Below are 24,361 nucleotides of genomic sequence, written 5' to 3' on the forward strand. Positions count from 1 at the left end.
TTCTGTCGGTCTCTTCGCTTCTTTCGAAACTACATTTCGCAATTCACTTATTAACACCTTGCATTATTTGTAACACACAACATCTTGTTACATCACATTAACACGAGAATTGCATCCCTCAAGAAAACTTGCACTCAAGAAGTGAATTTATCTCTGTCCAGGAAGAGCTTGATCCCATTTGCCCCGGGGCGACAGAGGACTGAAATCTCCGGTCAAGGCCTGTCATAATAAGACACTGACATGATGTGCAGATGCAATCTACGGGCTGTTAAGCTCATTGTGCATTAATTTGAGGAAGCTCAGACCTAAAGTTCTTTTTATGCAGCGCTGGAAAAGAGGATGTTTCTTATACATTGACATAATTAATCAGGAGACAGTGTGCTCCCTCAATTAACACTGCAGGGAAAAGTGGAATTGGCCTCTTTTTGGATGTTGTGCAGATTTAAGGACCTTTGCGGTGAGCAAACAAATGGAAAGGCCTTTAATGAGCAGCAGGAGTCGGACGATTATGCTGGAAAATATAGTACGAATGACGGTTATTTTAAGTAGTGAGGTAATTGATGATATTACAGGAGAATGTGGTGATTGGAAATGGAGGACGTGATGAAAATCAACTTCTTTTGTGTTGCTTTTGTGATACAGGTTTAGAACTACTGTACGTAAAGAAGAGTAAATGATGGCAAAATATGAATTTGTTTAGGTAAACAATGCCTTTATAACGTTGCTAATACAGTATGTTCAGTGTAAGGCACAATCTTGCAGAAGTTTATTTGGAGTTTGCTTCAGTTGGAGTGTGATGTCCGTAATGGTTTGCATCAAGATTTAGTTCTGTCAAATCTCATAAAACATCATGATGGCGAAGCCGGTTTGTTTGCCTGTACATGCTAAAAGTATAACCGAAGAAACGGTACCATCTGTCCTCCTTTTAGCAAGACTGACTGGCTCAGGAGTTGAGCACAAACATCAGACATTTTGATATAATTTGCCAGCTGCTGGGTTAGCTGGCGTTTGAATTACAGGTGCCGCGGCGGCTTGGTTGTGATATGAATGAGCAGGGCGTGTCTCAGAGCAGCAGCTGATGATTACAGGGAGTGGTCTCGGGAGACGAGTACTCCTCCGATTGTTCCCTACCTCACGCTGCCACTTAAATGAAGGCAAGTCCCTCCGGAGGGCCTTTGCTCTTTTGCAGTCTTCATAAGGAAGTGGGAAGCTAATTAATGATATGCTAATGACTACAATGCAGCATCCCTTCACAAGACTTTCTCAATATTGATGTATTTGGACCCGCTGTTGTATTATACTGTAAATGGAGACGTCGTTGACACTGAATCACTTAAAATGTGCCTCTTTTTCTGAAGGGGTTACAGTGTTACAGTATATAGATTTTTAGTCTTTTTTATTAATATTTTATCATTTTATATTCACTGATTTTAGTCAGTTTTACTAAGAATTATGTCTAATTGTAATTGACAAATTTGAGCTATTAAAGTTATATATATTGAGTACACAATTATAACATTGTGAATGTTTATGTTGTAGTTATTCATTGTCCATGCTTTAGTGTGTCGTTACAGAAAGTAGAAATTCACAAAGTGACATACATATTGATGTACTGTAGCAAGTAACTGCATTCGCGGCATTTTATGCAGATGCAAGTTGTAAGATTATGTTTATATTGTGCATATATCTGATTAATCTGGTATGTATTAGATGTGCTTCGGTGACTTAATTAATCCAATAATAATGCACTTCCATTTACCAGTATTCATTCATTGTTCATTGTTCAGCTTTAACTCGCGCAGCTCAAATGAATCAGTCCCTGACATTATTGACTACGACTGGAGTATTTCTTCGTCTAAAACATTTAGTTCATTCTAAGATTATATTTGAAACTGTTCTTATTATAACTGCAGAATCTATCCATTAATAATTATAGAATGCCGACGTGAATGTAGAACATAATTAGACTGGGACCCTTGTACTTAATTTATCTCACTGTTTTTCATTATTGGTGTGAATCTTTCTTTACCGGTGTATCTTTGACTTTTTTTTTCTTTTCTAATTCATTCGAATCAAGACAGCGGCATGCTCAGTAGCGCGGGAATTTCAGAGCTCCACATATTAAGCGGTTAATTAATGGACTCCTGTCCTCGCGCCTCAGTCGGATCTGTGGTGGAGGAGGCCTGCACGTCAGCTCTGATGGATCGTGGATCCGTCAGCTCTGAGGCTTTTCCTGTTGGTCGGTGCTGAACCGTTACTCCATGTGACAGCCCCTGGTCCTGTCAGAACGAATCGCCCCCTCCTCACGGGCTCTGCAGCAAAGGAAAGTGACACGTTAATGGAAGCTAAAGCACTCTAATGGCAGTGCCTGGTGAAAGCACGGGGAAGTCATCCACAGCGTTTGCCCCAGCTCTCTAAGATGTCGCTCCGAATCGCCGTCTGGGCGTAAAGAGTGCCTGCCCTCGCCCCGGCCCTGTCCGCAACCCTTCTCCTGTCCCCGTTTGTACAAACATCATTTTAGTGCGTTGCTTTTTTTATAGCCCATATATATATCTGCTCTGGACCTTTGGGGTTTCGATTATGAACTGAAGAACTAATTGGTAGAAAAACACTTCAGCATTACTTGTTATGATTTTAGCACCCACAAACATCTAATTAGCACTCTACCGCTGGCCTCCATCTTTTCTGAGCATTTGTCTTCTATTTAAAGGATATTCTGTTTCCATGGTTTTTATATATAGGAACACTGGAGGAGAAAAAAAGGAGAAAATAGACAAAGAAGAAAAGGCACTGATTCTTCTTTTTTTTCCCGCACGTTTCCACAGAGGTGATTAACGGTGAGATGGGATTGTTTTTGTTGCCAATTAAAAAGACAGCAAAGTCTTAATGCATTGAAATGAGCACAGATCAGCAGCTGCTGTCAAGCCAAAGCTGGGGGTGGACAGCTAGCATCTCTGCAGCTTCTGCTCTAGGTAACCAGCTGTGTGGAGGTGCTAAGGATCGCTTGCCTCGTCCCACCCAGTAATCAATTTGCAGGCCCCTAGCACAGACAGCAGCGGGGTAACAAACGACTCGCATTTCTGTTGCTTCCAGACGCACACTCAAGTGCTAATGAAAGGCAGTCTCAGCTGCCATGCAATCTGCCTGCACTCCTCATTGCCCCCGAAAGTCCCCCATGCATTGGGCCCATTGTCTCCGCGCCGCCGTATTTTTGCCGGAGCCCCATCTGTTTCCGTAATTACTGTCATGTAAACTGACTTTTCCAAATTGTGCGATGTCCAAAGTAAAAGAGCGGCAAGGAATCTCTGATTAGCCTCCCGGCGCTGATCGTCACTGATGCGGCCGTCTGTGGCGTTTGGAAAAGTGTCACATATCAGGCGACGGTTTGAATTCCTATGCAGACCGTGACCGTGCAGAGTTTGTGCCCTTCTATTTCCAGCCCAGAGTAGAGAAAATATATCACTCCTATTCGGTTATGGTGGTTTTTTATTTTATTTTCCTATTGGAAATGATTGGAGAAGTTGCCTGCATTCTCCACCAACCGGGAGAAACAAACAATACTATTTACAATGAGTCTCAGCCATCACAGCCTGAACGCCAGGCTCATCGGCCCGGCAGCCCGGCTAGATAATGGCTGATTTTTCTGCACAAAACCCATCACACTGTGGCTGAGGATGTTAGCCATCATCCTGACTTAGGATTTACATTAAGCAAGCCGGGACCGTAATGAAAAATAACACTAACAATGACCAAACCGGCTCCCTGCAATCCACCTCCATGTGACTTCATCAATCTTCCCTACACGTTCAGCACCTGCTGCAGTCCTGTCAACTTCCTGACACGGGGTGGAGGCAGCCAGTCCTTCCTTATTAGTCTGTCAGCGATGGTGATGCTCACATCGGGTGCACAGCCTGAAATGGAGCCCGGGCCTGTAGCTCAGCACCCTGCTACTGAAATACACCCAACCTGATCCTAAATGACAATGTGGCAAGCACTGCCACAGCTCATTTACTTAGACACTCGGAGGGATCTAAACGCGCCAAAAGTTGCGTTGCACCTCCGAAGCGGCCGTGGTTTGTCGCATACATCTGAAGGATGTGTTGTTTGTCATATGTATATGGATTTCCTTTTGTCATCTCTTTCGTGTTTTGTCCTCTAAGTGGTGACAACAAGGTGATATTAGTTGTCGTTTTGATCGAAAACGTCACAAGTACGTGCTGGCTTGTTTAGCAAAACACATCTCCATCTTTGACTTTGTTTTCCTGATGATGTGCGTTTGAGAGCTTGCCGTGCATTAATAATTTAAAAAAAAAACATAATGGAAACAACCAACCATGTTCCCATTTAACAGCAGAGTCAATTTGTTGTGGTGTGGTGGAAAGCAGTCTGCTTTTAGAAACACAATTCAAGGGAGGGATTTGTATTCGTGTATGTCATATCTAACTGATAACGCCACAACAGACGCAGAGCGTGTATTGCAAATGAGCAAATGGCAAAGCAAAATAAGTATTAAGGATTAGCCACTGACATGTTTTTTTTTTTTCTTCAGGTGCATATGCAGCAGGTCCTTCTCATTAGTGTTGATGTGTACCATGGCACACAATAACAGTTATTACATCGAGCTCACTTCATCTGTCAGTTACTGAAGCTATAAAATGTCAGTGAAAATCTATCTAAACCGTAAAAGCTTGAAATAACCGTGAACTGTTTTCCAGCCCAAGGAATTATTAAATTTTTCTTCTCACCTTAAATGTTTTCTTCCTTATTCTGGGGTGGTTTCAATTGTTGTTGTGCTGTTATATAAAAGCACAGATTGTGAGAAACGTTTAACAGCGGTAATATTGTACGTTTGGGTCCATCTAGAAGTAGAACAGTGCCAAATATTTTTTGGTCCAAAATGTACTTTGTATCCAAAACTATTTACTTACTTTTCAGAATTGTTCCTGGTCTTATTGTGCGCGTTAATCTAAAGAAAAGAAAAAAAAGAAGAAGAAAAAAACCCTCATAACTTTCATCAAAAATGTATTAACTTTTCGTCGCCTCTGCTGATGTAACCAAGGCTGTGAGGTGGGGAAAATAATATTCGCCAATAAATCCCTCACTTTCCTTTCACTTTCAACAAATCCCAATGGATATTGTGAAGTCCCGCCTTAAATTTATTTCAGCTGGTTTCACTCTCGAAATATTTCTTAAAGGGATAGTTCACCCAGAAAATTAACATTTGGTCATCATTTTTTAACCCTTATGTCATTCCAAACCTGTATGACTTTGTTCTGTTGATCACAAAAGAAGATATTTTGAAAAAAAAGTTTCATTCTTTTTTTTATGCAATAAAATTAAATCAGCTCCAATGTCATTTTGGACCCCACTGACATTTATTGTATAGGCAATATACATTATTCAAAATACCTTGTTTTGTGTTACTTGGCAGTTTAAAAAATCCATACAGGAACAAGACAAGTAAAAAATGATAGAATTTTCATTTTTTCAATTTCATTGCAGACATCGTAAATCCATTTTATTTTTAAATGCCAATATCTGATGTAGAAATATGTAGTAAATCATTATCCGGAAATCTTAACCAGTTTTTCAGCATGGCAAACATCAGAGCTTTCACTCATTTCATTATTAATAGAATCGTGCTATTCCTAATTCTTTGGATGAATTTGACATTAGGTGTTCTCACAGTGCAAAAGGAAAAAGCACACAAGCTTTAGAAACCTTGTTGCTTCCCTCCATCCTCTCTCCTCCTCCTCCTCTTTCTGCCCATCACAGACAGACCAATAACACAATGTACACAAGAAATCTGAGAGAGAGCCATCACTGACAAACAAAGAGATAAGCGAGGTTTCTCTCTCTCAATATGCAGTCCCTGCTTATTTATTCAGTAAAGGCGAAGACAACAGACGCACTGCAAAGGGCAGCCATGCCTCATCACATGTCAAAGGCACAGTGACATGCAGCAAAATAAACACTACTATCTGCGATGAAACGCTGGCCGAATGCTCTTTTCTTTATTTCTTTCTCTTTTTTTTGGAAGATGCACTGGTTGACGGTCCAGTTATTATTTTGTACTCTGTAGCATCAAGCGAGGAAAAAGCAAGGAGAAAAAAAAAAAAAAACCGGGGGAATGCAGGAGGAAAGGCTGAGAAGACGTCTATGGGTGGGGAGGGGGAAGAAATAGTCTTGCCTTCAGGCTATGAGTGGGGTGGAGAAGAGAAAGAGTAAAATGGAGCAAAGCAGTCTGCTGCCCTCTCCATAATACATGTCTGCCGGCTCCTCAGAAGCCCGTTTTAATTACGGCCCCTCGTGCAACATAGAAAAACATTGATTTTTATGACTCTGCTTAAAGTAACAAGGATATGAAATCTTGCTATGGATTTGCGAGTCACCTTAGGTTGAAACGTGGTGCAAAGAGGGAGGGGAAAAGATTAAAGAGAAAGAACATGAATAATTCAACTTCTTTTCCCCCTACTGTATATCTTTGCACTTTCTGCTTAGACCTTGGTCGGCCTGTCGGTTGAATATCAGTTGTATTTAACATTTAACAGCTGTTAATGAATTTACAATAAAGACCTTGCTGTTGATAGGGAGATAAGGCAAAAGTGATGTTAAAAGGAACGTGTTGAACAATAAATTCAAACATTTGTGTGTGGTTTAATTAATTATTTAGTGCCTAACATTTGGCCTAGTGCACACAAATGTTCTTTTATGATTTAGATAAGCAGATACTCTCTTGTGTTGCCCTTATATGTCGCTGTCTGTTTGCTGAACCCTTTTTGTCCTCTTTCCTTTTCACTAGTGTTCAAAGATATGGCTCATCCAAATGCATTTTTTCTCATTTCATTAGATTTTAACAGGCCTTTCAGTCATTTGGTAGAGCTCATTTGCAGGATGTGAGTGCTGTATGTTATGCACAGAAATCATTAGCTATCACTGCAGTTTACAAAAATATGGTTTTCACCATCAGCATTGTTTCAGGATACAAGCAGTGAAAATCAATCATAACGTGGGATTGTGTTTGTGATTTTTTTATTTTTTTTCAAAGGCAAGCATATTTTTTGATGCAATAGTTTCAGAGGGCTTCTGGATCAACTACATAGTAAAATAGCACAATATTTGTAGGAAAACATAAACCAAATGGTCCTTAGGTTCAGATGGTTCTGCATTGATATCAGTGAAATGTTTTATTTATCTATTTATTTATTTATTTATTTTAATTTTGAAACATAAAATCTTACATATCAAACATGTTTTTGATAACAGTGTGTCTATAGCAAATTTTCAGTTTTTTTCTTTATAACAATCACATACTGGTGTGTGTGATTACTGTGTTTACAGTGTTTTGACAGAACCTATGGTTACCATGGTAATTTTTTTAGTTAAAGCACATATTTAAACGTTTGTGTTTCACAGAGATTGTCATGCTTTTTTTGTATAATGTGCTTTTATACATATATATTTTGGTACTGTTAGGTGAGCACCACTACACTGTAAAACATTTCTAACCCTCCCAAATCAAAAATTTCAAGTGACCGATAACATCTAAATTTTTCAATTGGCCCAAGTGCAATTCTTGTTGCAATAGTCTGTTAACATTGGCTCAATGAGAAATAATACGTCAGACTAATTGAAAAATTTAGATGTTATCGGTCACTTGAAATGTTTTACTTGGGGATGTATTTTTTTTTTTTACAGTGTACAGGTTTCTCCACATACACATTTCCCAGGTTTAAAATTTCACTTTATGTAATTGGTTTAATTTTATACATAATTTAATCAATGCTGAATGATACATTTATTTTGATCCTTAATGTACACGTCAACTGTTAGAGGCTCATAATAATAATGATAAAAATAAACAGTTGGGTCTATTTTTTAAAATAATAATAAAAAAGAAGTATTGTAATAATTGCCTAATCGAACCCAAAAGTGCTAAATAAATTTTTTGTTTTTTTTGTTTTTTTTCTAGGTATAGCCTATCCAATTTTTTATTTTTTTTTGTCTTAGAAAACCAAATGAGCACTAAGTCCAACCCTCATCCATTGATATCACAGTCAAATGTTTTATTTTGTAAAAGTGGAATGGTAAATTGTGTTATAAGTGATTATAAATTCAGTAAAGGTATTAGGTTGGACAGGTCTTTCTTAAAGCACAAAGCATTACAAGCTGATATGAAATGATTTTAATGGAACACAAATGTGATGGCAGATTGTTTACGTGGATGAGAGATTCATTTCTGTGCGCACGCTTTATGTGGCGCCATAATAATAAATTATAAGGACAATTCAGTTTCACGCAAGAGAAAAAATGGAGAGATTCCCCCACCCCCGTTAAAAATGAATGTGTGATTTAGGATTGGCCCCCGCCCCGCATCTCTTCGCCTAGGAGATTCAGATGCTGCTCAATGAAACAGACTGTGCGCCCGGACTCTTCTGACAGCGAATGGAAAAACAGATCTGCTTCAACTTCACTACGTCCAGTCACCAACTCTCGTACCTCTTGCCCGTGATTAAGTTCATTTACAAAAGCGAGAAACGTGCCGAATAGACTTTCGTGTGAACTACAAGGGTTTTACTGAAATCCTAAGGGACAAGAACAGACGCGCGCTGTGTTTTCGCTCTCCACCGGGACCCTCGTGCTCGCACATTCACATTCGCTTGTAGCCGGTTATTCTGCCGCGTTTGCGCACACTCCGTGGCTGCTTCAAGGCTTCACAACCGCAGCCGATCCTGCTAAAGCAGTCTTAACGAACCCGTGAAACTCGGCGGACAGGACAGGACGAGCGGACGATAACACGATGCAGCATCCTTTGACGGGCGGAACGTGCGTCGCCCTGCCGAATGTGGACATGTGTCCGCAGCTCTCCTGTGCCTTGACTTTCATGTACTTACAGCAGGTGAGTGAGCACGCGCACGCGCGCGCCGACGTTCCTCTCCGAACCCGCGGAATACAGTGCAAATATGCGAACATATTTGTGGCAAGCTGTCTTAACAAGTGTTCATTTGAACGAATGCATTTCCGTGTTACTTGTATCTATTTGTTGGTATTAGGCTAACTATTCATTAGATAGTGCACTATTAAGATAGTCACTATACTTCTGGCACTAGTAGCCTACTTCCTTTGCTGTAGTTACTATCCCAAATTACTATTTGTAGGCCTATATGTTGCAGACACTGGTATTTACCTATTAGACACTAGTATATTTCAGTTGTTACTAGCGAGTTTTAATTGAACTTTAAAGTAGCTATTTTGACTAGGCATTAGCCTACTTATGACAAGTGAAAAAGCAACTGTAACTGTTGAGGATATTTTACTATGAAATGTTAGTCATAACAATTTGGATGGTTTCTCATAAGCTTGTAGGCTACTAGTAACTATAAAAGACTAGTGGAAAACTGGAATTCATACTAGCCACTAGACTAGCCTGTTATAGAATCTATTGACTTTTCAGTTGGGAACTTGTGAAACTGAAAAAGTTACCAGTTACTACTGGATCACTACTAAAAATAAATAAATAAGTGCTAGCAACATAAATTCTAGATAAGGAGTGAATGTTAAAGAGGCTTGCCACAAACGGCATGTGGGTGTGCGCCCAAGTGTAAGTGGAACACATATGAAAGTGGACAGTGTGGTAAGAGAGGGATTTTGTCTATTAGTGTAACTGTGTTGATCATGCATCTTTTGAGAATCATCAGTCAATTGAAATAAATAATCTGCCATGTCATCCGATTTGAAACAGCCTTAAACGTTGTCTATATATAACCAAGCATCCTAAGGTATTTTAAAAGAGAGCAAGCTGATTTTTCCACTTCTCAGGTTGAGGTGAAACACTTCATGTGGTTTTACTGTGTGATAAACAATTCTGCTGACTCTTATGACTTTGCTACATGATATCCTCATGTGCTCAGCATATTGTGTGTGCATGTCTGTTTAATGCCTTTTGTTATACATGTACAGTCCTCTTGATGTTTTATTTAATTTTTTATAATTACACTTATTAGATCATATTTAAATCTTTTTTATGATTAACTTGGTTCATGCTGCAAACATTTTAAAAACAGATTTTTAATTTAGAGTCATTAATGTGCTAGACTACACCCTTGGGCATCTTTTCATCCCCTGATTATCTGATACACTTGATTGTCATCAGTGCCTTTTCCAAACAGTGAATCAGCTCCTAGAGTGATGACAATTCAAGGGGATTTATCAAATCAAAAGTTAATCTATGGAATCGATCAGTCATCAGATCCTATATGCCATTGCATGTCTCTCTCCAAACTCGGCGTGACTGAGATCAGTGATCTCATTTAACTTTCATCTGTCGCACAGAGCCACCATTAACCTTCAGTGACACCTCTAACCTTTGTCTTATCCAATAGAAATTGCATTCCATGTCAGTTTAATTGCAAATACATCTGAGTGATAGATATATTTTTTTTCTAACAAAGAGACATCTTTATTTCTCTAATCAAGGCAGAGTATGTCAGTCATTCATTTGTATGGGAGAATAAATGCTATTTTAACTGTATGATACCTCGTTGCAAGTGTAAATTTCGATCTTCTTCTTATTAATTGTCGATTTTAATATTTTCTTGCTATTATCAAAGTTGTTATGGATTTTAGTTTGTTTGTATTTTGCTACATTTTCTTTACTTTTTAGCTGGGATGTGTGTTCTAAGGTCATCATGACATAGAGGTTGATTGATTACTTGATCTTTATTTTTCTGATTCTCAAATATTTATGTGCCTGCACAAGCATTTCTGTTTTTGAGTGTGTGTGCGTACACATTCATGTGTGTTGAGTGAACTGGGAATCTGGGTCTTTGAGACTATTTATAGCTGAGATGCAAGACATTTTGAATGCATCTCACTACAGCTGGGGTCTCATTCAAGACTAGGCACAGACAACACGACTATGCTTTCTTTTTTTTTTTCTCTCGATTTGATTTCTTTACATGTGGGTCACGTGTACCTAGCATGCGGAACAATGTTGTCTAGGAATAACTCGCGTTTGATTGTGCATCAGCAGGGCCTCTTAGTTCGAGTGCTTAAGGAATGTTTGCATCCATTGGTAGAATTATTTTCATCTGTGCAAACTAATTACTTCAATAAAACAGGAGCGTCTCTTAGCGACAGATTTATGTCAAACAGAGACGTTTAATTATTTGCCTCTATTTAAAGTCACAGCAGTCAGTGCATATATAGCATATGTTATCCCTATGTAAATGTGTGCTTTTCCAAGCACATTTTACCAGTGCTATTTGTTTGCGTTCACCCTCAGGACTAGGGCGTTTTGTACAGTGCTTGTGTCAGTAGCGGGGCAGGTTTAAGCAGCTGCCAGTTAGACCTCACCTGACCCTTAAAGCCGGGGGCGTCCTGCACCCGCTCCTATCTCCCTCCTGCCGCAGGACCCTGGACTGACCTGGTGTGGGAGGTGTGGGAGGTGTGGTCGCCTGGTCTTCACGGCTAAAATCAATCCGGCCCAAAGTCACATGGCTATTGCTTTCTTTCAGCAGACCTTTTACAGCCCCCATCTCACTCCTCTCTCTCTCTCTCTCTCTCTCTCTCTGCTGCTCCCATCTGTGCTGACTATGCGTAACTGCTCCTCTCTCTTTCCTTCCCATTACATCTGCTCAGTGCTGTTCATTTATTTAAGTACCTAGCGTACCCATATACCATCACGCCTCCTGGACACTTCTGCTTTTCAATGTTTCTTTCTCAAAAGGCTCATGCATCACATCACAAACACACACACATATTAATTTAATTCATTGTTAGAGAGTTGAGATTCTATACTAAACACTTTAAATAAATCATTTAAATGATATACTAAATTAAAATATAAACTATTTAAAATTAAATTAATTATAATGATTATGCATAATATCCAGCTTTTATAACCTTAGACTACATGGAATGTTTGTACTTTTAAATTCATTATACATTATAGTTCAACAAACAGAACACCTTTTATGGAACCTTTTTCATATTTATGAAAAACTGTAACCTAAAATCCTTGTTTTTATTTTAGGTCAGTGTACTTATGTGTCAGCTACATATTAAAAAGCAAGGCTTGCGTCAATTTAAAAAGTGCTTCTTTATTTCTTTCATGGGTCTTTTGGCTTCAGCATTTGTTATTCATTTATTTATTTATTTATTTTCAATCTCATCAAAAGAGTAGTGTTCAGATTTCATTTAAATTCAGATTCAGATCAAAATATGGTAAATTTCATTGTCATTTTTTTTTATAATGTTGGAAATGCACTTTTTTTTTTCTCTTCAGGTTAGAATGTCACTTAAAGTGATTGATACTGAATTTCAAATGTATTTAAAGTGTCAAAAACAAGGAGATGATTAAGAGCTCAAGTCTGAGAGTGAACCTGTCCTGTCATTATGCTGGGGAAGGTTTCTGAAAGGGCAAATATGCAGAGAACGATATATGCATGTTCAAACAACCTTCAATTTGAAAACCACCTCCGCTGTAGATGTATTTTTAATTTTTTTTGTATGCTTTGTTTTCAGGGGCTAATCTCTGATCTCTTAAATCAAGATGCTTTAAAAGACAACCAGAAAGTTTAATTTGTATTGTTGTGTGGCATTGAAATCTTTATCCTTGGCTCTTTGTTTAGCGCTTCATTTATTCCATCCCATTCCCATCTCACAGCCCTGAGCGAGTCGCTGAAATGAGAGATTGGTCATGTCATCAAGTCCTGATGAGTTTTCAAACCCTTCAGTAAGCATTGACAGGCAGGTAAAGGCCAGTGCTATTGCGTTTGTCATGGGCCATGACTCTAAATGATCACATCCTTTTGTCTGCTCTGTTTGCATACTCTTAGTGGAAGTTGGTTATTGCTTGAATGCAAACAAGAGGGTAGTGAATGTCCTAGGTCATGTGTGCGTGTTGTGCACCGGTGCATGGCCCTCTGGGAGAGAGAGATAGAGCGAAAGGAAGAATGAGGTGGGAGATTGCTGAGGGATGACAGAGAGAAAGAGAGAGAGAGAGGCAACGCGTGTATGGAAATGGGGGCGGAGACCATCTGCCGGGCCTTGCTGGGCACATGTGTTCCTGTTTGTGTGTTTGTGTGTAGAAGAGTGATTAGTCTCTCACATTCATAATAATGTCTGTTTGCTTTTGCAGCTGTTGCACAATTTACCAATCCTGTCCATACCCCCCTTTTTTTAGTGTCTCAGCGTTGCATAGGCACCCTCTGTTCTCTGTGAGTATTTTACAGTTCAGTTGAAGCATCTTTATAATGGCAGTGGATTTGTTTTATTTCTGGAAGGCCGTGTGTGATAGTGTTTTCAGTAGGATGCCGTAATACGTGCATTTGTCATGCCATTGTTCTGTGGTCAGCCCTCATCCCTGTTGAATTATAATGTGCATTAATGCAAAAATATGTCATTACTCTAAAGAAATAGCCAATCAATGTGCAATCGACCTATTTGTATTTAGCTGTTTAATTATATGGAAAACTTTGGCCTTTGCATCAAGGTCGTAACCATGTCTTGAACATCAGGTGGGACAAAACAAAATTTGCTATGGGAGAGGTGGTGATGCTGTCACATATATAATGGTTTTTTTTTTTTTCAAAAAGGAATTAAAGAAATAATGAAATAAAGTCGCTCAGATTCAATGACAAATTAAATAAGTTATATTGGCTTTTTTCAATTCAAAACGGAATTTAACAAAACTCGAATAGTTTGCATTACTGGATATTACTTTCATTTATGTCATAAAATATTTTTAGCTACTTACATCTTACCTCACACTCTTTCACTGTGTAAAACTAAACAATCACGTTGAAATTTGCGTTTGGTTTCTGTGAGCAGTAAAGCTTGCCGCCTTTGATTTGATTGGCCATCTAAGACATTTTGGGTGCTGTTTTAATCACTGGAGCAGACCATTCTAAAACATTTACTTTTAAGACTTTTTGTCATCCTAATATAAAACAGAGTGGTGCACAATGGAGTGCAGTAGAGCAGCATCAAGAATATCAAATATTGGGGTGGGACAATTTGACCATATTTGATTATAAGGTGCCATCTCTGTCAATGTCTATGGTGTTCGCGGCCCTGTTTCACACAGTTTTTTTGTTGTTGCAGTATCTCATGTCATGAGTGCCTCATTTTTACGATGCCTTGTCAAGTAGTTCAGTTGTGCCTTGAGGCTGCTGATGTCTGTAGTAGCAGCTGGGACTGCAGACTCAAAAAACTGTTAGGATTTTTAGTTAATATCAATAAATTAACATGTTACATTGACAGCAAATTTTTTATTATTACTATATATCATTTTGATATTTAAATAAAAGAAAAGTAAAACTATCTGAGCAAACGTAAAATTGACATTTAATTCTAAGATAGCATGGAACTTCTATGGCTCATGAATATGAATACCTTAACTTGACCGGACAGTCTAGGAAGACTTCTGTACTTTGCAATCTCAGCTTTAACAAATTAATATTCATTAGCTCAGTATTCGTCATGTAGTGATGTCATTATCCTCCCAATCTGCTATATGTGGTCAGCTCAAAAGTGGTGTGTCTACGTTTAGATGCGGCATCTACATTCTCGTGTGCTGACAAACAATAACGTCTAAACCTGCATATAAGACTGAAGACAGAGAGCACCGGAAAGATGCGATAGACTGATTAAAGCGAGGCAGGAAAGCGTCGAGAACAGAAGCAGACGGAGAAAAGATTTAGCCGAAGCCTCATAATGCGCTCGTGTTCGTGTTTGTCTTCTGGCTGCCTGAAAGTAATTATCCAGCTGCTGAGCGGCCAGGCTCGAGCGATGTTTTATGAGCTTCTGTGTTTAACACATCCAAATGAACAAATGTCAGCTCCTGTCGTGCTGGTTAACTCTGTCCAGCAGGGCCTTCACTCAGCTGTGACAGGCCTTGCTTAATGTGAGCACTCCCTGCTTATGGTCAGTCAGAAGAGGCAGCGAGACCGGAGCCCGATACGGGGAGGAGGTGGAGTTGGCATGTTGAGGGCTTGCTGTAGATTATTACGGCCACTGTAATTGCTCTGAAATGGAACTGCATCCCAGCCAGCAGGCAGCTCATTAGAAACAAACCCCAACATATCAAGTGAACCTCAGGGAGCTGTGGAGAAAAAAAGAAAAGGAAAAAAGGCAAAGAAAAGCAAGGCAAAAACCTGCATCACCAGCCTCCACATCTACAGCTGTGTCTATTCAGCTCCTAAAAGAGTTGTTCAATTATTCGGATCGGCGGGAAAAACTGGGACAGGTTTTTTTTTTTTTTTTGTGCGGGGAAGGAGAGGGGGAGAGGCTGAGTCTCATTAATGTTAATCAATATTTAATCAGATGCACGAATGTGGCGCAAATAACAATATCAGGAAAACTGTTTTGCGCTATTCATATCATTCTTTCCTTTGGAAAAGTGAAGCTGGTTGGTGTTAATTGTGTCCCGAAGAGAGTCTCCAGAGGAACGCTGTCAGCGCAGGGTTCTCGTCTCACTCACTCACGTCTGATTGACTGGAGCCGCGGGCTTGCGTCGGGCTCCTCCCTGGCTAAGGGCGTGAATACGGCCTGTTCTGCTCATAAGATAATTAGACAGAGAGCGATCTTTCCACTGCAGTGCCTGCCCAAACTCAAACACGCTGTACCGGCCTCCAGCTGAGCAAGATCTCTGAGTTTTGATCTCGGTCGCTTCTTGAATTTGCTGATCTCACAAACGTACAAGGGGGTGATAAATTAGTTAGTCAGGCTGCGATTTCTAATGAGGACGCATCATAAAATGCAGTGCCACACTCCATTTCCAGCCACAGAGGAGAAGTGGCCGATATTGTCATTGCGCTTTTGTTATAAATTTACTGTGGAATCTTTCTCCCGGCGTTCTCGCTCTTCCTTTTCTCCACTTATCTTATTATTTCCTACTATTTGTCCCTTTAGTGCTTTCTGACTTGATTTGTTCCGCGAGCAACCCTGAGCAGTGCAGAAAGCTGAGCGTTTTGACATATATTGGAGGTTATAAAAGACTGAAGGATGGGTGAAGATATCCGGGCACGGCTTGCCGATGATTTGTCATATGTACAGTATGAGCACGTGGCCCTTTAAGGCAAGTCAATTCACACGGCAACCATCTTGGTAATGTCCCCCAGCAGCTATTTTGTTTGTTGGTAATAGAGTGCTGCAGGGATGACGTATTTTCGTAGGCCAAACCCCAGAAACGAGTTGCATTTTAGCACTTCCAGTTCCATCATTCTGAAGTTAAAGGTTTTTTGCATGGTTTTTTTTGGTTAAATGCCTGAAATAAGGTCTGTGGTCAACACAAGCTTAAGATATTTTCACATTTTATACTCCCTTTGGGAATTATTATTATATATATTTTTGTTTTGAAAAATCTGTTGATAACAAGGGACTACAGAGGTTGTCGGGGACATTAAATTTCATCCCACCGAAAGGGAAAACTCATCCACTCACTAGTTCACATTCGAAGCCTCAATGTACTTAGAACCGTGCTCTTGCAAACGGTTCTAAAACAAACTTTCAGGAGAAATGTGTTCATTTGAATGTGTAATTTTAAATAAATACTAATAAGTGTTTTCGGAAGCTTAGTAATGATGACGACAAAGGCACATGCCCGTGTAGTTTTTTTATAGTCTACATTCAGCTTTTTAAGTCGGGCAATTGTATTTAGGCTTCAAAATTCATAACAGTTGTTTTCATTTGTGAAGACTGTCATGATGAATGAAACATGTAAGAATCATAAACTTGTGTAGCTCACAGAGATCGTGTTCTGCAATTATACAAGCCAATAGTTCTATCCTATTGGGATTTTGTTGAGTGAACTTGAGTGATGCTAACTTCTGGGTTGGCCAACAAAACAGAGGGCCCCATGAAATGATAAAAAAAATAAAATAAAAATAAACTAAAACTGCCAGTAGGTGGCGGCAAATTATTGTCTTAATGAGTGAGTCATTCAATTATTCAGTCAAACTATCCCTTAAAAATGCGGACTCATTCAGTTGCTCTGAGACGTGCAATGGCTCTACTGTGAATTTGTTGCAAAAACAGGCAAGGTTCCAAGTCTAAAATGAAAGTCACCTAACATTAACTTCTTGTTTATTGAACTGTTGTATAAAATCAATTGGCTTTAACATTTGCAATTGTGCTGATATTTGGGAAAACAGCTAACTATATCCTGTTATAGATATTAAAAACAAGCACTCACATAGGGACATTTTTCAATTTGTAAAAAAAAAAAAAAAAAAGAAAAAAGTGATTGACTCTTTTTAACTGTTTTATTGAGTCGCCATGTGTTGCATTATGATCTGTCTTACACTTTCGCTGTCTCTGTTGCAACTCGGTAATATAGAGAGCCTTATTCTTGTTTGGATTTTTTCATAAACCCTGGTCATGTGAGACATCCATAGCCCGTAATGTGCTTTATTTGAGGTGACGGGAACGAGTGCAGAAGTTAATGTATATGAAATAGATGGGGTGGAAAAGATAGTGTGTGGATATTAGTAATTTGAGCGGGGAGGTTGTAACATGGCAGCTTGGATTAATTAATGCCCTGCTTGAGGGGAGGGAGAAGTCAGAAAGGCAAGCATGGGCAAAACCATTTTTGAGTCCACTGCACCTTTCGGCATCTGTAATATGAAGAATGCCAGTTGATTTTTATTTTTAGTTATTTTTCATATGTGTGATATTTAACTATAGCAGTTTGTAAACAATCTTGCAAGACACAATATTATACCTTTTCTGTCCGTCAAATTGATGAGGAGTCGTGTTTGGCACTGCTTTATTAGCAAGTCTGTCTTTTCAATTAAATTATATTTTGTTGAACCCTCAGAGTTTTTGTCTTTTCAGTGTTTGTTTAAGAACTATCAATTCATATTCATATGCAAACATTAGTATTCTGTTTAAGCTGCCCCAGAATGCACTGTGCGTCTTGTTTATTCAAGAGCAAGATGAATGTGCTGAGAGGAAAAACACTCCAAAGTCATTGATATTGGTGCATTATTTTGACATCATTATGTGACAGTTTTGTCTGAAACATTATGCCATTAGCTATTGATATAATATTTATTCTATATTTTTATTACAAAGCTAGATTTTATAAATATGTATATATAAAATTAAAATTGTATATATTTTTTGTATTTATATATAAAAATATATGTTTTTAAATGTATTTTATATGTAAATATGAAATATCTAATGGCATTTTATCGGATAAAATATATTTCATAGTTCATATATTGGTTCTGCTCTGTGACAGTCTATGGCCACTGACAACTTAAAGCCATCACAAGCATTTGAACAGTGCTGACAGTTGTGTCGTCAATCAAATGGCGTTCATGGCAGACATTTCACCAGGTGTCCATGGCAACTCATTTCCCTGTCTGGTATGGGATGAGCGGCCCGGCTTTAGGCAGTGGACAGGTTCATCCTCCACAGGGTCCACCCACAGAGACGCAGATCAATATCTGCAGACAGCGGCGCAACAATAGAGAGGCCTTATCACAGGCCCCAGCAAGGGCCCTCAATTGGCTCCTCCATTTTGAACTTTCAGGCCTTTGATATTCAAAAACAGCGCACTGAATAATTGAAGAATCGCCGTCATTACAAGACTCTAAGCTTTTCCCCCTCGAGTACAGGAAGTGCCAGCCCAGGCACGGTGCGGGTTACGATTGTTAGACTAATTCCACCTAAAATGACAGAGAATCTAGTACTAAGTCTACCCCGTTAAAAGGCAGAAAAATACAATTAGGTTCTTTTTCTGGAGATCTGGTGGTGACCTAATTATTTTGTTTTGCATCTTGGTGTTGCACAACAGTAAACCCACTCAAAGGAGAGGGAAGGAAAGAGCATAGGAAAAAAATCAGTGTGCACGCTCCCTCTATTCAACCTCATTATGTCTACTGGCATTTTAACTCCTTTTGATGATTAAGTGAGAAGAGAGGCATCGGGCTACATGTTGTCTCCTCACTTCTGACACCATCTCTCTGCACTCTGCTTTCCTCTTTGTTTCTTTACAAAATGTGCTTTGCTGGAGACGGAGAGGGTGCTTTAATGTCGGATTCCCAAACGCACTAAATCCTTTATTTTATCTGGGTCAAAACCGCCTCAAGAGCCTCATCAAAGGCCGAAAGGCTACAGAGGTGCTGCCTGAGACAAAGCCGGGGTGGAAGGCTTTAAATAATTTTGCCTTCCCTTGTATTTCTTTCCCTCGCTCTGCCTGAAATAGCAGCTGCGGTGTTCACTATTTTGTTATTTGGGTGCGCCTCTGGACATCATCTCCTTCTTTCCTTTCATCCTTCTTTTTTCCTCTCTCCATGTAGTTGTGTAAGGCCAGCTAAATGAGGACAGTAGAGTCCGTCTCTGGCTGTCGTGCTGAGAAACGCGGGGAGATCTAAAGAAACGCCACTGCAGGAATCCTTGTCGCACTAGTCGAGCTTAACGGAGGGGCCAGGTGCGGCCCAGATGATGCCAGGGGCCCCGTGACCGTGAAGGGAACAGGGTTGTGTGCCGTTCAGAATCGAATAGAGAATGCCTTTAAATTCCAATTAAATGGCTGAATTTGAATTGAGTTAGCAAATAGGATACATAATTCAAATTTGAATGCAAGGAAGTTAAATTAGAGTTAGTTAAATGAAGTCATTTTCTGTCATTTTTTTACAAAAAACAACAAACAAACAAAAAACACAACTTTTGTTAAGGATGAATGGATGGATAAGGTCATAATAGATAGTAGGTGGATAGATGTGTTCTTCCACTTCGGAAGAACACTACGTTTCCTACTTTTTTTTTTTCCTGTCATTCTCATTCATCTTCCTGTAGGGTGTGGCCAATTCAATTAAATTAACACTCACAAATTGAAAGGTACCCAGTTCATTACACAACCCTGGAGGAGAATACAAGGTGACACTGCAGAAAAAAAAAAGGTAAATGTTTGTGTCCAGGTCGCAGAGGTGCGTGAGTAAGGTATTACGCATGACTGTGTCCACAAGATGTAGCGCTACACAACGACAGCTGTGCCATTGTCTCTTCTGTTTGCACATGAGCCAATGTAGTATAGGATTATATATGCAGGACTACCAAGGGGACAGAAAATAATACCCATATATGAAAGGATGAGTCCCTCATGGATAACCACAGCAGCTGGACAGTAGGCCAACCGCAACCTCGAAACAAACATGCATTTGATAAGTAGCCATGTTGACTTTTCTAGAGGATATACCAGTGGGCGGCTTGGTAAATGTTTTGTGGGAGGCCATAATTCTGGGCTTTTCTCTGTATGTCTCCACAAAGAACCACAGACCTTTTTTTAATTGTGTCATGCTGAAGGTTTTCTGCCAAAATACGAGCTCACAAATAAGCAGCTGTAGAGATAAAGAAGCTTTTTGTACATTGAGAGGTTCGCTGCTTCTGTCTCAGTTACGTAATTTCCTCAAGGACGTCGCTGTGGCTCTCCAGCCAAGACCGCAGTCTGGACCGTTCTTGCTGCTGTTCTCCCCGCTCCCTCCTGCAGCCATTGGTCTGATCACTCCTGTAAACACTCTGCTACTGTAAATTGATCCCAGCGTGGGCTTATCAGAGGTAGCTAGCCTGCAGGTCCGTGACTCGGAAAAGCAGAAAACCGTATTAACATTTAACACATTCTCCCTATACGACGGCAGATAGCAACAGCATGTCAAAACCCATCTTCCTGACATCATTGTGATGAGGCCGGGGCAATGATCTGAGAATTGTTCACTAACACGGGAGCCTCCGTCTCTTGAAATGTTTTGTGAGAGTGGTGGAGGTGGTGTTAGGGGAGAAAAAAACATGTTGTTGCGCATGAAATGTCAAGAAAAGGTAACGGCAATGAGGGCTGGTTAGGAAAAATGTGGCCGAGGAGAAACAGGTGCGGGACACGGTAGGTGTCTAAAGCCCTGGATCACAATGCGGCATGTGCTACGTAATTCACAATTCATTGGCTAACGGCTAGTGTTTCTGCCTGAAAGCAAAGGGAAAACCTACAAACATACAAGAGCACTGCGGTCCCCATAGATGCACTAATTTCCTATGAAAATAATGAACGCCTGCTATACAGTATGTGTAGAGAATAAAATTTTGATGAGAACCCAGTTAGGAAAGAGGTCATTACTGTTACATTTCCTTGTTTATCTATTTAGAGATAGAGTGTAGGAGAATACAGCTTCTCTCCTCGGGTTAGGTCATTTAACAAAGCCTAGTGCGTTTATCATTGGAAAAAATAATTATCTGGTATTTACCCTCATGAAATTACCTACTCGGGCAGAAGAGAAGAGAAGTGCAGCGTTTGAGTTGAGAGCGTGAGGCTGAGAGAAACTGAGAGACACTGAATACCTTTAAATTATGGATCTGATAATGGTAAACAAATTGATTTTGGCTCAGTGGGTAGTCATAGGAAACTTATCTGATGTGCAAAATCCAGGCGTGAGTCTTAATTCGACTCGCCTCTTCACGATGAACAAAGCGTCTTGACGGGGAGCCATCCGTTTCACCTCCATCAAAGTGTGGGATACGTTATGACGTTTGCTCGAATAAGATTCATGACGACCTTGGGAGCGATTACCATCGGCTCGTATGCATGCGGAAAGCGACTTTTAAAAGTTGATATTCCACCTCGAATTTGCATGATGAATACTGGGTCATTAATATCACATGTGATGAAGTGCCAGATTTAGTCGGGGAGACCTTTTAAAGATGCCAAAATGCAACCCATGAGAATCTCTTGTGGTTGGGGCTAAAAGGGCCGGAGGTGCTGCATACAGTACCAAGGCTGTAAATTATTTGCATCCCCATAATGCGACACCACACCTTCACCTCCATTGCCTGTAGTCCCTCGGGCCACACAGTTTGTGTGTGTGAGTAAGATTATAGGCTCTTAAAGTATCAGACCAGCTGTCATGAAGGAAGGATTCATGACTGTGAGATAGGCTTATGGATTGCTTTTACAAATCTTTGATTATGAGTTATTAGATTATTTGTTTACTTGGCCTTTTCAAGGGGATTCATACAGCTACTAATACACTACAAGCAAATCTCTTCTGAGGGCTCTGAACAACCATATTGAACAAATAGATTTTTGAGTCTAAACTTGAATTGACCACACCCTACAGGAAGTTGAATTGGAATTAGAATTTTTTATTTATTAAATCAGTCAGTCTGTCTATCTATCTATCTCTGTCTGTAGTTTTATCATTAAATCTGTCTATGATTCACTCTGTATATTTATCAGCCTATAAACCAATGTTCAATTGTTTGAATTGTAGCACCTTTTAATTCTACTACCTTAATTTCACATTCTAATTGCAATTCTACGTCCTGCTGGCTGCCTCAGTTCAAGAAATGTAATTGGAATTTAAAAGGCATAATCAATTATTCAATTCTGAATGACTTGAACCCTACCATGAAGCTAGTCACTCTCACTTGTACACAATAGATTTGCAAAAGCCCACTCATGAAAAACTTTGTCATTCATGAAGAAGAGGGGTCACAAATACTTTAAGTATTAGGACAAAAATGACACATTGAGATATTCTGCCAGCTAGCTGTAGAATTGTCCTTGAAACACTTATGAAATATGTCAGAGATTTTCTAAATATTCTATGTTTTTATGACAACAGAATGCAGCCATCTGCAAGAGGTGCACACACACTCTGGTGGCGGCCCGTTTTAATGGTCATTGTTTGGTTGTGTAAGGAGCGGGCTGTTCTCTGTGCACTTGATTCATTAGTTAGTCTCTGGAGTGGGCTGATGGCAGGCAGGGGTGCTCCTCTGTCACCCTAATGGAATGGAAATTCACTTACATGCACAGACGGCTGCCGTGTCTGCGCACAGACATGTGAAGGCGCCAAAGGGAGGTTTTCAGCCTCCCCTGATCTGATTTGCTTTGATTGGAAAAGCTTGAAGACACGCACCATTGTGTGCACCTCTTGTTTACAAGTGCACAAAGATGCGTGAGCTTTAACATACGCTGCATTACACCTTTGAAACGCTCTAAGTGTTTGGGTAGTTCTGTGGTAGTTCAATCTGATGACCTCAGCAGGAAATCAAATGGTGGAAGAGGTGAGAAGACATATTTATACGTCTCGGTATCATTCTGCTAATTTTGAAAGTGCAGTACAGTGTTCTAGGTGTTGTATGTATGCAGTTTAGCGGATGCACTGATTTTGGCCGATATTTTTCAAAACCTGATGAGCTGCCTACGTATATAACTTTAAATGTCATAAACTTGATTATTCTTTTGGCCAAATTCAAAAACTAAAAAGCATAGCTTTGTGGCTACAATGCTACAATGCTAATTATATTAGCAAAAACATGCTATTAATGGCTGATATGATTTTATAGTAAGGTTTAATTTGTTAACATTAGTTCATTCTTTTTGTATCATGAATAAACAATAATCAACCTTTTTTTTATTATAATTTCTTAATCCAGATTAGTGTTAATTTATAAATAATATTGCTAATTTTTTATTCATGTTCATTCATAATGCATTCATATTGTTCAACTTAAAATTGAACCCCACAAGTTTAATTCCATCCATTTTGGCATTTAAAGCTTGATGGGTTTATAGTACAACTTTTTTGCAGAGACAGTTTCTTTAAATGCTCACAAAAATGTTGTTGGTGCCAAGATCTTTGGCCATTATTCTGTGGTTATACTAATTACAGGTCTCACAGTGGAAGCCCTTTCGGTGCTCTGAAAGTGTAACTGGGTGGAATCATTGCCATATTTGTGTCCTCACCAGAGCCTCATTCTGTCAGAGGTGCTCCCACACATTTAGACATGCAACAGCAGGATGAATTTCTCAGGCAAAAAGGCCTGATGCAGGGAATCAAGTAGCAGCCAGCCACCAATGATGTGTGCATCTGTAGTTGCTCCATTAGCTGGTTTGATAACAGAGAGAGAGGTGTTGAACTGGCTCACTCATAGAGGAAAGCATCATCAAAGACTACTGCAGATCCTCTCGTCTGTTTTGTGAATTAAACATGCTGACTCGCTGGTAGAAAACTGCTTTTGATTTGTCTGCCATGGAACTTATGTTAATTTACCTGTTTGAAAGCATAATTTCATATTGTAATGTGCTTTGATAAGTGAGCAGAAGTCTTTCTTTTTTTCCTTTACAAAAACGTACATTGGTCCAACGGTGCATTGAAAACATTCTATTAATAAGCTTCTTAATCCATTTTCTATGACTGTCTTGCTCAACACAAGCTGCAACCTCCCCAAAGGCGTCTGATCTCAAATGTGAAGGCATGTTGGGAGACGGGCAGTATGCCTGCTAATTAGTGGAGACTCTCATCCTTTGAACCCTTACAATATGCCACATGTCTAACCTCTGCCTTACAGTTAACAG

The 24,361-nt window shown here is 39.6% G+C and overlaps 1 protein-coding gene across 8 annotated transcripts in view; it reads left to right on the forward strand.

The window, feature by feature from the left end:
• Positions 1-24,361, forward strand: part of rbfox1 (RNA binding fox-1 homolog 1) — a 248,412-nt gene that overhangs the window by 119,687 nt on the left and 104,364 nt on the right. For 2 of the 8 annotated variants that reach the window (XM_082142965.1, XM_082142959.1), the window contains exon 1: positions 8,395-8,899. The exons of the other annotated variants lie outside the window; for them this stretch is intronic. In XM_082142965.1, the coding sequence (XP_081999091.1) occupies positions 8,801-8,899 (99 nt within the window). In that variant the 5' untranslated portion in view covers positions 8,395-8,800. Of the gene's footprint in view, positions 1-8,394; positions 8,900-24,361 lie in introns of those variants that run through there. 8 annotated transcript variants of the gene reach the window in all.

This window comes from Leuciscus leuciscus, assembly GCF_965113295.1.
Source record: "Leuciscus leuciscus genome assembly, chromosome: 1".
NCBI classification, from domain to species: Eukaryota; Metazoa; Chordata; class Actinopteri; order Cypriniformes; family Leuciscidae; genus Leuciscus; species Leuciscus leuciscus.